The sequence below is a fragment of the Sparus aurata genome, chromosome 16 (genome assembly GCF_900880675.1).
Source record: "Sparus aurata chromosome 16, fSpaAur1.1, whole genome shotgun sequence".
In the NCBI taxonomy this organism is placed as follows: Eukaryota; Metazoa; Chordata; class Actinopteri; order Spariformes; family Sparidae; genus Sparus; species Sparus aurata.
The window spans coordinates 20,640,461-20,655,091 of NC_044202.1; the positions used below are offsets into that span (position 1 = coordinate 20,640,461).

Genomic DNA, 14,631 nt, shown 5'->3' on the forward strand with positions numbered 1-14,631 from the left:
ATCTGATATATCAGCCCTCAACTCATCCAAATAGGACTGTAACAGTTTGAGTTATAGAGGAGGGTCACGTGGTCACTGCTGCAGCTGAACAGCTGATCTCTCGATCTCTCGATCTCTGCACGCTGAACTGGTCACAGCAGCAGCAGCTGAGCCATGGTCATCAATAGTGTTTTCAGCAGTGTTGGTACGTATACACTGCAGCTCAAAGCATTCATGTTTCGGAAGTCTAGATTGAAATGAATTAATTTAATCTAAGTGAAATATAATATTCCATGTGTTTGTAAATGATGACAACCTCAATAGAATACATTTAAAACATTTATCCCAGCTTCCATGTTTGAAAATGCAAATTGCCACCAAAATTAGATTTACAATATAAGCTTGTGAGGCCAGTTGGCTCTCTATCAAGATAAATAACAGTATTTTGGGGGAGGGATGTGGTGGGCAGATCCGGACATCCTGGAGGAATAAACACCTGTGACTCTGAGATTCTGCTGTGATCCACAGCTGTTTACTGCAGGAAGGAGAGCTCAGAGATTACTTTGAATGGTTATCAACCTGAGTGCAGCAGTGATCCACGGAGGTGACCTCCATTTCCTGGTGTGTATGTTCTGTTCTGTTCTGTCCTCTCAGACACATACACCTCAGGTCGTGCCTACGTTTGCTAATGTTCAGGGCTTGTGTACAGTACGAGTAAACTGGCTGTTTGTGGCAGATACAGTCTTTAAAGTAACACAAATAAGCTAAATGTTCCTGCCGTCAAACTCACTTCACTGTTGCTGTATAACCACTCAACAACCGCCGCTGCTACTGAAAGATGTGATCTGATGTGACTCAGGCACAGTGAGATGAGATGATCACAGATGAAGTCATGTTTTAAAGTTTTATTCACCATAAATGCAGTCTCATTCACAGACTTCCCGATCCCAGATGTAGCGATGGTATACCTAATAAAACTCATGGTTACTTTGAGTAAACTTGTGAAATTCTCTGGTTTGAACATTGTTCGAAACATTTGGTATAATGTGGGGACACAACTCAACAGCATACAACAAAGGTCTAGTCTTTGTTACATTTTATTGCAGCCATGATTTGGCATAAATATGATGAGATGTTGACATGACATTGCAACCTCGTAGTGCTTTTAGCCTCAGAAACCATTTAACTGAGCCACTTCATGTGAGTCAAGGTAGATCAGAGGTGGCTCGGTGGTTAGCGTAGGTGATGATGGAAGCTGAAGTCACACTGAAATTAGCTGTTTTTGTTTAGGATAAGCGGCTTTTAATTTGTTCTCTCACAGTTGGCACAAACATACAGCGACATTTGTGGGAAATCCACCAGGTAAAACTATAATGTGTTACGCAAAACACACACGAGTGTCATGTAAATATCAATAAAGAACACGTGTACACAGCCACACTGTCTCTACAGCCAAAAACAGTGCGCTAGCTTGTGCAGGTGGACCATCAGTGTGCAGCGCCTGATTAGATTGGATTAGATTTGATTCAGCTTTATTGTCATTGTGCACAGTACAAGTACAAAGACAACGAGAATACAGTACAGTAATCTGAACAACACACATGGAAGCAACTGTTTGTGGGAAAGGTCAAGAACTGAGCGGGGAGAAAAGGGTTCGAGGAGAACAAAGAAAAATGAACACTGGGATACATCATCCATATCAAGAAAGAACATGTGGTCCCAAATATCTCCAGCAGATGGCAGTCAAGTGGCAGGAAAGATGCAGGCTGCTGCAGTATTTCCAGACATTCATTTGCAGGTGCAGTTTAGCATTTATATATCTATCTAGCTTTTGCATCTGTGGCCCCTAAACTCTGGAACAAGCTGCCGCTAGATGTTCGGCTGGCCCCCACACTGCCTGCTTTCAAATCTCGCCTTAAAACACATATTTATTCCTTGGCTTTTGATTCAGTATGAAAGTGGCCCCTGTCTGTTCTTGTGTCTGTCTTAACTGCTCTTTGTGTTTTTTCCATCCTAGCCATTTCAGTTTGTATTGTGAAGCACTTTGGTCAGCTGTTGTTGTTTTTGAATGTGCTTTATAAATACATTTTGATTGATTGATTGATTGATTGATTGATTGATTGATTCTTCTCATTTATGTAGCTTTAGCTATAATGCAACATGCGATCTGCAAAGTAGAAAGAAAATGAAGTTATCAAACAATTACAAGGGGGGTAAAAAGTACAACATTTGCCTCCAAAAAGTAGTGTAGAGGAGGTATAAATTTGTAGAAAATTTAAATACTCAATTAAAGTACGATTAATTCAAGAGTATTGAAGAAGAGTACTTGAGTAAATGTACTTTGTTACGCTCCATCACTAAATAAATCAAACTAATTGCCACACTGTCACCCTAGTGGATCCCTGCAGCAGTTGGTTTTATCTCCAGTATGTACCCTCTGTGAAGTGAACAGACTTCAGCCTGAGGTTCAGTCAACAACTCAACTTCAGTTTTGTAATGTCAAACCCTTATTAGTCAGAGCCCAACCTGCAGGGGATTCCACGTGAGCGCTAAGCCTCTGTTGTGCAGCCCTGCTGCCCATGTAACATACAGACTGCCTCCTGCTAATCAGGGACAGGGGGGCAGGGGTATGTATTAATGCCCTTCACCCCACCCCTCCACACTTTCACCAACCTCTCCACAGCAACACCCAACATATTTTAGTTAAGAGGTTTTTGCTCTCTACATCTCTTTTGATAAGAATCTGTACATTTTTTATTACCTCTCTGTTTTCTCTTCCAAGATTGTTCACAGGAAGACTGTTTGCTTCAGTCGAGCGTCATTTGTGTTTGTCTTATTAGTATCGTCTCAGAAAATGGGGATTGACTCTGGAGTGAATATTTCAGATGATTTTGCACCTTATAGCGGAGAAAGTGCCTTTACCCAACTGGAGCACAACATAGTGGCAGGATATCTCATTACTGCAGGTAAGAAAGAGAAGAACAAGATCAACAGATAACTGATGATATTCAAACTATGTGAGTATTGTGTTGTTTCAGTGTAGGCCAATGAATCTGCATGATGTTCTCCTGTAGAACCTTGTGAAGTCAGAGACAGAATGTTCCTGTTAGCTGTTGTAACTTTTGAAAATTGTGAAAACATGGAATAGGGGTTAAAGAAACGAGACTCTATGTAGTAAGGTGGGCTTAGACCTTTGAGGCCATTTACGGTGAAAGAAAATGAGTCTATTGTTTTCCTTTGAAAAGCTGATCTGATAGCATTATGTAACTCATTCAGGTCTTGGCACAGTCATTCATGTTTTTGAGTGGCTAATAGGAAATGTGTTAAATGGTAAATTGCTGCTACGTGGCACCTGAAGACTAACAGCCAGTGTGTTTGAAATTATTTCTGTATCTTTCATTTATTTTTTTTCTCTCTTATCGCAACTTTATTGGGAAGGTGAAACATAAATCCACATTAGAAAAGATGTCAGCCCTGGGCTTCACTTTGATTTGTTTCTCTGACTAAACCTATGAGGTGCTGCAGGTTTTGACTTTTACCTTCAACATTGTGACACTACTGCACATCTCCTTTTTTTCCCCAGGTGTGGTTAGTTTGGTGAGCAACATAGTGGTGCTGCTGATGTTTGTGAAGTTTAGGGAGCTCCGCACGACCACCAACTTCATTATAATCAACTTGGCTTTTACTGACATCGGAGTGGCGGGTATTGGCTATCCCATGTCAGCTGCCTCAGACATCCACGGCAGCTGGAAATTTGGCTACACTGGCTGTCAGGTGGGTGGAATTAAAGCGCTTTCATATCTACATGATTTCATTGATTGGGCAACACATTGAATACTCACATAAACAGCATCATATTTAATGTTGAGATGAGGGACTGCAATTTGTGTCAGCTGTTCTGGATTTGACAGGCCTTGAAATGTAATGAAGCACTCTTGAAAATCAACTGGATGCTCAATATTTAATTGTCAGAATTGTCTTCCATCCTATATTGTCTCATCATGCACTTTCAAAGTGTAATACCCAGGTAATAGTGCTGTAACAGATCACATAAGTCACAATGTTTACTGTATACACATTTAACAGGTTCTATTGATCTCTCCCAGCATTGGATCAATTATCAAAAACACCATTACAATCCATTTAAATGCTGGGAGAGGCATTAAAATGGATTGTAATGGTGTTTTTGATAGTAACATTTCTGTTTTTTTTTCTTTTGTTCCTTTTAAAATGCATAAAAACCTAACTTGTTGATGAAATACACAGTTCAAAGCGAGGTTATAAACGGTGAGAAAACTTTTTTGCATACTTTGCAAACTAATCAACAACAGTTTAACAAAGTGTTCCTGAACCGGTGTAGTAATCTCCTTTATGCATCATGTGTTTGACAAAGTGTTGAACCTCACCTCATACCTGATTGTGATCGACTGAGCCTTTTGATGCTCCTTTCATACCCAGTCGTGGTCCTCTCACCTGTTAGCGGTGAACCTGTTCACCTGTGGCAAGATCCAAACAGGTGTTTCTGGAGCGTTACACAACACTCAGTCTTCTGTTGAGTAAATGTAAAAAATAATGTATTTACCAGAATGTGTGTAAATATTTTATTTTTAATTATTCATCAGACCCAGTCAGTTTGTAGCTCTAAAACTTTGGAAAATGTCACACTCACAAACGTGACTGATTCTGAGCTGGCCATGAGACTAAACCTGTGAGCTGGCTGACGCATGTTCACTTGCTGCACTGCAGCTGGTCGCGTGTGTGACTGTTATTGCAGATTATGCAGGGGTTCTCAGTCCTTGTTACTACTGAGCCATGTGATGCTGATTTATAGTGAAACCCAGAGCAAATGATTAAGCTGGGTAGCAAAAGATTTTCTATAAAGTACCTGTTATGTACACACGCTGTCAAAATATAATCATATAATAATGATATGGGGTGCTGAATTTGATCAATATACTGTTATCAAACCACATGTGAGACAGAAATTATGAAACTGGAGTTGAACACAAAGGATATAAAGGGAAGGCAGCCCTGTCTTCATGCTGAAGTGGGCGTGGTTTCATCTAAAGTGGGGGGAAAAACCAGGAGATGCTGGGAGGCCTGCTGTACCTTCTTTTGCTCCTGGCTGCTATAGAAAAGTACAAATTAAACTGTGTCCAGAATATGCAATTGTTAACCTCAAGGCAACATCATGGCCCATAATCAGTCCAGTAATAGGGCCATTACCATGATGTATCTGTTAAAAAGGTAACGTCTCTTATGTTTTTGTCTCCAGATCTATGCAGCTCTCAACATCTTCTTTGGCATGGCCAGTATCGGCCTGCTGACTGTGGTGGCCATTGACCGCTACCTCACCATCTGCAGACCAGACATAGGTATCTACTGGCTCTCCATGCAAATTTATACTACTGTATAATCATGGGGGACAGGGAGGACCTCGTACTGTCCAGCCAGCGTTTGTATGGATCCCACTGCTTTTCTTGCAAAATCTGCCCTGCCTCTGATTGGGTGCCTTCTTTAGTTGTCAGGTACAGAGGCAGTTATATGTGTAGCTTAGCTGGTTATGAGTGTGATCTTGTGGTTGGTTTGTACAACACACAACCAACGGTGGTGCTGATAAAACAGATTGTGAGCTGCAGTTTCAACGGTACACACACCAACCTCTTCAGCTCCCTCAGACCTGTTCCTCTCAGGGTCTGTCCTCCTCCATACTCGCTCTTTGCTGTTCAGTGTCTCAGAACTATGGGAGAGTGCTATGCCGGGTGTCTGCAGGGCAGTAACAGCTGAGTAACGTTAATCCTGGTTATGTCATCAGTTTTCCATGTTCAGTGTGATAGTAGGGGCAGCTGGAAGATGTATGAGCAGGTAGCTAGTTCGCTGCATTCATCGTGCTCTCTTAGTCTTTTAGACTAATAAATACAAAAACAAACAACTCTGTTAAATGTTGATATGCCACAATCATATATACATAAGCAAAGTATCTGTCACACCATTACTGCTCAGCAGCTCTTTTATTGGGTTCAGGGGCTCTGTGCTTTGTGGTAGTTAGCTGCTGAACGACAGTCTGTCACTGCCACTGCTGCTCAATAGCTATTTGGCTTAGGGGCTCTATGCTTAATGCTACTCAGTTAGCAAGTTACTGTAGAGCAAGTTCAGCGAGTGTGTACAATTTGATTTGTCAAAAGGATTTGATTTATTGACTGCAGCTGTCAGGCCGTTCAGAGACTTCCCTACAAATATAAATATGATATACAAATACTTCTAGGATAATTCTAGCTTTAATGCATAGTCATTAAACAGTAATGTTAATTACATGGAGGTTTCATCTAAACTGGGTTAGCATGAGAATATGAGGGTACCATCAGAGGCAGAGAAGGGCATGTCTTTTTCAGAAAAGCAATGGGATCCATAATGTCCAGCCAACATGCATATTCCACATAACACATGAGATGTAAGAAACATCAAAATGTAGTCTATACTTATGTTTATGGTGAATATTATCCAAAAAAAGATTCTCACATTCAGCATCGGTCAAGATAAGATTTTAAGATCTGAACAGTACAGACACAACATTACGGGTTACAACACCTCATCATATATGTCATTTTTCGGAAGGGTAAGAACATTTCATCAACCTGACAGGAATAACTTGCTATGAAACCAGCATGACCACAGTGCACTGTGCAACAGTTCACTGACTTTCCTAACCTTCAGTATTAATGTACTTGTAATTTTTCTCTCCAGGGCAGAAAATGACGATGCGATCTTACAACCTTCTCATTCTGGCAGCATGGCTGAATGCTGTGTTCTGGTCCTCTATGCCCATAGTGGGCTGGGCTGGTTATGCCCCTGACCCCACTGGAGCTACATGCACCATCAACTGGAGACAGAATGATGCGTAAGTTATTAATGGACTGCAGATGCTTGACTGCATATTTGACAGTCACTATAACATTTTGTTTTGAAAGGTACTCACTTATTCTGGGTTAACCTATTGCATCTCAATCTCTCAACTCTCTCTAGGTTCAGATTTTCATGAATCTGTAGAAATTTGGAAAAGACAGTGCTCACATCTAATCAACCTGATCATCAAAATGCAGGAAAAAAATACCCACAAAATAAAATTAGAGATAAAAAAAATCATAAAATGATATCACATGATAAATCTGTTGGAATCTATTTAAAAGTGTGTTTAATAAGATATTCCATTCCTTCCACATGCAGCGGATCTCCTAATCCTTGCCTGTCAGTATGCTTTTTTTTCACTAAATGAATAAGATTTCACTGCTGAAATGTAAAGAATGTCTTAGCTTAAGCAGTTAATCAGTTCATCTGATCACTCACATGCCTTCACTCATAGAGCAGTTAATATTGCAAATCACAGCAACATCATAAGCTGCAACAAGGTGCGCAAAAATATATGTTGCCAATCTGTTATTATGAATCATTCTAAAGAATCATCCAGTAATTCTGGCAAGTGGAGAGTTCTGTGACGCAATACACTCTGTCCCATTTTAGCTTCTAGCTGCAACATACAGGTGGTCCTCGGTCCCTCACTGCAGAGTAAAACTGAATTAATGAACTCATCCATCTCAGTCTCTTTACATCCACAAGACATGAGGTTTAATAGTTTAGCTGTGAACTAAAAAAGGGTGAGCCATAATAATCTGTTCACTTAATACAGAAACAAAAAGTAAATACTCATGAGGAGCCACAGCTCAAAGCACAGATGAAATGTATGCTTCATAGATGACATTGAACCGCGATTTAAGGAAGCTAGCTAGCTACTGCTAACATTAGTACAAAAAACAAAGTGAAGCGCCATGCAGTAGTGCCATTGCAACAAAAAGTGGAACAAACGTTTAATTTGTAACTTGTAAAATCTATGGGTTAAGACTCAGCAACTGCATTGCTTTTTTCTTGCATCAGAAACAGATTTTGGTGGACTGCTATGGTGAAATAGATGAACATGTACTTACCAGATATACTGTAAATCTATGAACAAATACTATAACAGACTCTGCTTTTATTCCACAGCTCCTTCATCTCTTACACCATGGCAGTGATTGCTGTGAACTTCGTGGTGCCTCTGTCTGTCATGGTTTACTGCTACTACAATGTGTCGGCCACTGTGAGGAGATACAAAGCCAGCAACTGCTTGAACAGTATGAACATCGACTGGTCAGATCAGATGGATGTCACCAAGGTGAACACTGAGCCACGCTCAGCCATTTTCTTCACAAAAATAACTTCACTTGATTTGTATAGTATAGTATAGTATAGTATAGTATAGCAATTATAGTAAAGCATAGTATAGTATAGTGAAGTATAGTATAGTGTAGTATGGAATGGTGTAGTATAGTGTAGTGTAGTATAGTACTTTTCCACATCAGTCAAATTGCAAAGTAACTTATCATGAATGCATGCTTATTTGAGACTCTCTGTCAACAGATCCCCGACTGTGACAGTGGGCTAGAAAATCTAATCTTTAAATGGGTTTACTTGATGGGGAAAAAAGCTAAACAAAGGAAAGAAACTGATCTTTTTTTCTGATGGTTTTTGTCAGCTAGAGTTTGCACTTGTCTCTCTTGTTTACTATTTACAATATTCCAAATGAAAGCTGTGATGTTGTGTTTGTGGCTGGCAGATGTCCATAGTGATGATTGTCATGTTCCTGGTGGCCTGGTCCCCTTACTCCCTGGTGTGCCTCTGGGCATCATTTGGTGACCCCAAGACTATCCCTGCTCCCATGGCTATCATCGCACCACTTTTTGCAAAGTCCTCCACCTTTTACAACCCCTGCATTTATGTTATTGCAAACAAAAAGTGAGTGTTTTCTTTTTACCATTATGCTGACATAGTAACTGATGTGCACATACTTGTTCGTAATGCACTTGTGGGGTAGAGAAGGGTTTGTGGAAATGTAATGTTTGAATAGTGTAGAGTATTTGAGTATACCATCCACTTACTAATCACAGAGTAGATTAACACACTCACATAAATGATCTATTCCTGCAGGTTCAGAAGGGCCATCATAGGGATGATCCGATGTCAAACCAGGCAGCGAATCACCATCAACACCCAGGTTCCCATGACAACCTCCCAACAACCTCTGACCCATTGAGGTGAAATTGCATCAGTATCACATTATATTAATTTACCCTGGCTTTAGAACAGTGTATAGAAGATTTCTAGGACGAAATGAATCACTCTCAGTGTTTCGACTGTAGCTCCTGTTCTGCTGTATAATCTAAAGCTGTGGTGTTTACTGTGTAAATTCCACTTGCTTTCCCATTGTAGACTATATTTGTGTTCCAGTTACTTCAATAACAAACTGTTGATGAAAATCTCTCTGTACATGGACTGCATTTTTCAACTGTGTGACAGAATCAAATTAGATTGTGAAGGCAGAAAGGCCCCTGTCTATTAACAGCAATTTTACATTGGCTGTTGCTTTTCTTACAATGTTTAGATTAAAGCTATACATATGTGCAAGTAGGCTGAGTTTGATCATTTTAACTCCTCATAAAAAAGGAAAAAATGCACACAATCAGTATACAGTATAATGGAGACAAGTGCATATCCCTGAAGTAGTGGTGTTAGAAAGTTAAACTCAGAATATTGTCACACATTATGCTGCAGAATATTAGTGTCTTAATGTTATGTCATATAATTTATTTGATATTGTTATAGCATTAACATATCAGCATTTTAATGTTGTAGATGTTGGTAGTTTAACTATACTAAGGGATAGTGGTACAATCCAGTGAAGTTACACAAACTGGAAGAACTCAAATGTAATACCATGAAAGTACTTTTTACTAAATCCTTGAGTAAATTTAGTTATGTTATGTTATGTTCTTATTCTTATTATTATCTGGTCATTGTTCATGTGCAAAGTGATAATATGCAAAGTAACTAGTAGAAGTAGTACTGATCAAAAGTGCAAGCATCTTACATTTTTACTTAAGTAAACTTGAGTAAATGTTGCTGCTGAAATTGCAGAAATAATCTGCAAATCTGCAATTTCTGGACCCTGGCAGAAATTATTTCTGCCAGGGTCCAGATAACATAAGCAAAGGTATTGATCCACACAATGTCTTTTTATTAAAAATTGTTCATTAATCTCCAAAAAACACTACACTATCATTGCTTACAAATAAAAATAAACATGAGTGTATTTATTTTGTGTGCTGCACACCAAGAGCATGTTAGGAAACCAGGTGAGATTAGGGAGAATGAGTCATGATAAAGGTGGGTCTGACAATCATGGCTGCACTCCGTGCTGCTGAGCTTAAGTCTCACTGAGCAACATAATAAAAGCCAGTTTCTTTGTTCATGAGGATTCCAGCAATATTTTCTCGGGATGAGACAAAATACCAATTTAAAAGTATTGTCATAAAAAAATGGAGCAATAGCATTATGGGACTGTGATAATATCCACCAGCCTATCATGTGGTTATTTTGCTCGTAGGGATCTTACAAGGGAAATTGGTAGGAATGCATTCTGCCATCTGTCCTTGTCATTGTATTATTCTGTTTGAACAGCAGAGGGTGCAGTCATACTGCTCAAGAAGACACTATTCACACAAGACCTCTTTAGGTGGAGCAAGCAGAGTGTCTGTCCACTGGGCTGTCCTGTCTGCTTCACCTAGCAAGCCCAGAGAAACTGCAAGCCCAGAGACACACTTATATACAGTTGTATTGTTTTGCATTTGTGCACAGTCCAATAGCTACTTTTCACACATGCTTAGGTCATGGCTGGCTAATTGTGTTACACTAAAGAAGGACAGCAGAAGTACCTCTAGTAAAAGCACATTGTATACAAATAATAAATGCTGTACACATCACATTTATTATTAAACGACATTGTTCAGGTCATCTTTTCTTTTCTTATTTTTAATATTGTGATAAATATCGTACCATGGACTATATATCGGGATGATATTGTACCATGAGTTTTTGGTATCATTACATCCCTATTGTTTTCATTTGTGACTTGATGAAAACAAAACAATTCAGATTTCTTTCATAAGTTAAAAATTCACAAAAATAATTAGAAGAGCTGGTCACAAAAACATATATACAGTGTGTCTGTATCCCTGCAGCGTTTCGCAGAAGTGCTGCTGTTTCAGACGACGTTGTTCTCCAGCCACGCGCTGATCTCATCCTCATTCCTCCTGATCCATTCGATGTTGTTCCTCACTTTTTCCAGAGCCTGCTGCCGGGGCATCTCGCCAGCTCCAGCATTGGGTGTTTGATGGAAGAAATGCTCCATCTATAAAACCAGCATGGAGAAAGTTGTGACCAGAAGCCTGAACACAAATTGTGAATCTCTGCCCACTCAAAAAAATGTCACAAAATCAGACATTTTATTTCATTTTCAGCCATCATTAAGTAATGCTCCACCAAAACAGTGTGAGGCTTTAATTCATGACTCTAATGGTGACAAGTTCTAACATGTGTCCATTTCATACCACCAAGTTTGATCCAAATGCCATCTTCTTGGAAATATGGCAAAAAAAAACACAACTTCTAGGCGAAGTCCGAAGCTTTAAGACTGTAAAGCAATGTATTTAACCACGTTTTATGTTTGGATAATACCAAGCATATGGAACTGCAAGTAGGTAGAGAAGTAGGTTAGGTTTCATGATGGGTTTGAGAGTTTATATGGATCTCTTGGTTTATTTTCCAAGCAGTGAAAAAATTGTGAGATTTGAAATTCATTGTAGGAGATACAATACATCAAACTATCAAACAGGAATCTCTGTCTGTTACAGTCTGAACTGTTCATCCGATCTACTTCACATGTGTCAGGTTTGTTGCTGAGGACCAAAAGAAGTGTATTGTATTAAAGTTGAATGCACTGTGTGTCGAATGTGCACCAAATTCAACATTTTAGTAAGCAGCGAACACTGCAGCTGGGGCGGGGCTCCAGTGCTCTGGCTTCATTGCGCTGTAGCTGGACTCACATACAATTCTTATGATATGATCTTGTGGGGAAACAGATGTAAACAAAATGGAGAGTTGCATGGTGCAACAACTTGCTGTAGTAATGCATTACAGTGAGAAAAATACAAAAGCAGAAGGTTTAACGAGACTGGATGAATGGGGAAACACGGTTAACACAGGTTTCTATGCCGTAGCCAGAACTGAAGGTGAGATTTTAAATTTCTGTCAACAGTAGTATGCTAGCTAACATTAGCCTCAAGGGCTACAATGTTTACTGTTGCTTATCAGCCAAGGATGCCTCTCTCACTGGTTGTGGAATTCCAGCTTGGTAAGTACCGATGTTACTGTCCCTAAATATCAGACTGTTTGAGATAATCGGGGAAGCCCTGTTGAGTCTCTGAGTAGTTTGGGAGGCTTCAGACTGGATCTGTAAACCCCTCACATTACCACATTACACATGCAATGGTTCCTCAAAAGAAAAAAAAGCCAAGACTGACTAAAAAGACACCGTTTGTTCTGGTAATGAAAAGGGCCAGTGCTAACCTTCCATAGCTGGGGCTCTGTGTTGTAGGTGGTGGTGATTTGACCCGGGAGGCGTCCAAGATTCCTGTCATTGATGGTGTACCTGTTTAGAGAAAAAACATCATTATATGGTCAACTAAATAGAGCAGACAGGTGCACTTGACTGTAAGTGAAAAAAAGGTTCAACACATGGTGTCAGAAAAAACATTCTTGATTTCCACAAACTGAAAGCATGTCTTTATACTTAAATATGGTTTTGCATTTGAAATGTCATGTATTGTGTAAGGTGACAACTTTACATAACCCTAGTTTATAAGACACTCTGCTCTGCCTTTTGTCCTTCCTTATCAATAATGGCTTCCTCGTGTGGTTTATGTTCAAAGAGTCGTCATTTTATCACCTGAACAACCTTGATCTTTATCAAGGGATTCAGTATCACATGGTGCCGAGGTGTGCATGTTACTGTTCAACCAACCAGACAGTAAAGTCATTTTTGTGGTTGTTTTATGGCTAAAAGCAAAGTGAATGTTAGACTTACATTCATCAGGTGGACACAAACATGACTCAAGAGTGAGGGCTAATGCCCACCTCCCAGCCAAATGGGGCTTTAGATATAGCTTCATATAACTTCAACAGTCATCTGTAGTGATGTTGTGATCTATATCTATAAACCCTCATTCAGCATTTCCACACAAGAAAGTTTGAATTTATTCTATGTAACACAAGTCAAAGTCAGTAGTATGTGACATGTCCTTTAGTTGCTGTAACATGTGGGGAAACACAGGTAGCACCAGGCACGTGCACACATAAGGCCCAAAGGGTGCTTGAGCCCCTGCCCTTTTTGCCTCGTATTATAAAATGCCCTTTTTGTGTGTTTTTTAATGAATACATAAAATCCTGTTGTGCAAAGGGATGTCAAAAAAACGGCGGTATAAAAACGCCACGGTTATCTAACGTACGTATTTCCTCGTAATATGGTGTTATGTCTGAGTGTGTGTTGAGCCTAAAGCCGCCTCTCTGTCCGCTGCGGCTCTGCTCTGTCTCTCTCTACGAACGGTCGCTACTTTCAAATTAAAAGCCCCCCGCTAAGAACCCAGTTCTAAACACCAATGGGGTGCAATGTAAAGCTCTTATTTTGAAGACAAAGAGGGAGAAGCCGCTGCCTCATCAGAACTCCACCATGCACGTAGATGAGACGTGACAGTGGAGCGACTTGAAGCTTTGTGAGTTATAAATCCATGAACATAACTTCCTTGTGGGGGCTAACAAGTCGCCTTCCACTTATTCAACGTGCTTAAATATGAGTCCTATTTCAGAAGAATGTCCATTTGTCCTTGTTAAGCTAACTGCTTGTTAATGAGAATAATCTGACAACTGTCTGTGTCAGCTGTTTATCTGCCACAAATCTTAAACTTCTTCCAGATATTGAGTTTACTGCGACTTTGCTGTTGTAAACATTGCTGTTCCTACTTACAGTCACAGTAGTCATTTCTTGGTTTTGTCACATTTTTAGATGTGTAGCCTGTATTTCTAGTTTGCACTTGCCCTCCAATAAATAGCCTAATAATAAACCAGTATTTTATTGCTTTTTAAGAATTGCAGCTGAATTGCATGTCTTCTAAACCTCAGTATTATGATAATGTGAATAAACTCATGTTGACACAAAAGAAATGGCAGTTGCATATCACTCACTGCTACACAGGATGCACAGCTAAGTAGTTAGCTTTCTATAAGTACTGTGTTTACTAATTTTAAGTTAATCTACATATTGTGTTATTAAGGCCAGAAAAAATTGATGGCGCGCGCTATGCGTACATATTGCCCTTTTCTGACTTTGAGCCCCTGCCCCTCTATAATCATGTGCACATCCCTGGGTAGAACCAGATACATCAGAGGGTGAGGAAGGAGGATGGGGGACTAGCTAGCTAGCTACTATTGCTAGCTGTTGTTGTTACTGCTTACAAATGAAGGAGCATCGATATTCATATTCATCAGCAGACTTCAGCAAACGTATTTTGTTTTCGCTGTTTGATTAAGAGAGACCCCTAGTGGCAGAAATAACATGTTTTGCACTTAAACTTTGCAGGCCACTATTGTGATCATACATAAATGTTGATATCTTGTTATGTTGTCCCCAAGTGAAAAAAAGAATCATTAGAATGGTAGTCAGTAGAGTGT

General features: G+C 39.7%; 2 protein-coding genes across 2 annotated transcripts in view; one reads left to right on the plus strand and one right to left on the minus strand.

The window, feature by feature from the left end:
• Positions 1 to 10,850, plus strand: rrh (retinal pigment epithelium-derived rhodopsin homolog). Its single transcript, XM_030392378.1, has 8 exons — positions 1 to 184; positions 2,820 to 2,945; positions 3,563 to 3,753; positions 5,255 to 5,354; positions 6,724 to 6,877; positions 8,017 to 8,185; positions 8,627 to 8,805; positions 8,998 to 10,850. The coding sequence occupies exons 1-8, from the start codon at positions 154 to 156 to the stop codon at positions 9,101 to 9,103; spliced, it is 1,056 nt and encodes a 351-aa protein (XP_030248238.1). The 5' UTR covers positions 1 to 153; the 3' UTR covers positions 9,104 to 10,850.
• enpep (glutamyl aminopeptidase) overlaps positions 10,064 to 14,631 on the minus strand; it is a 23,122-nt gene continuing 18,554 nt past the window's right edge. The window contains exons 19-20 of the mRNA XM_030392369.1: positions 12,475 to 12,556; positions 10,064 to 11,257 (exon numbers count right to left, since the gene is read on the minus strand). Coding sequence (XP_030248229.1) covers positions 11,111 to 11,257; positions 12,475 to 12,556 — 229 coding nt within the window. The 3' untranslated portion in view covers positions 10,064 to 11,110. The remainder of the gene's footprint in view (positions 11,258 to 12,474; positions 12,557 to 14,631) is intronic.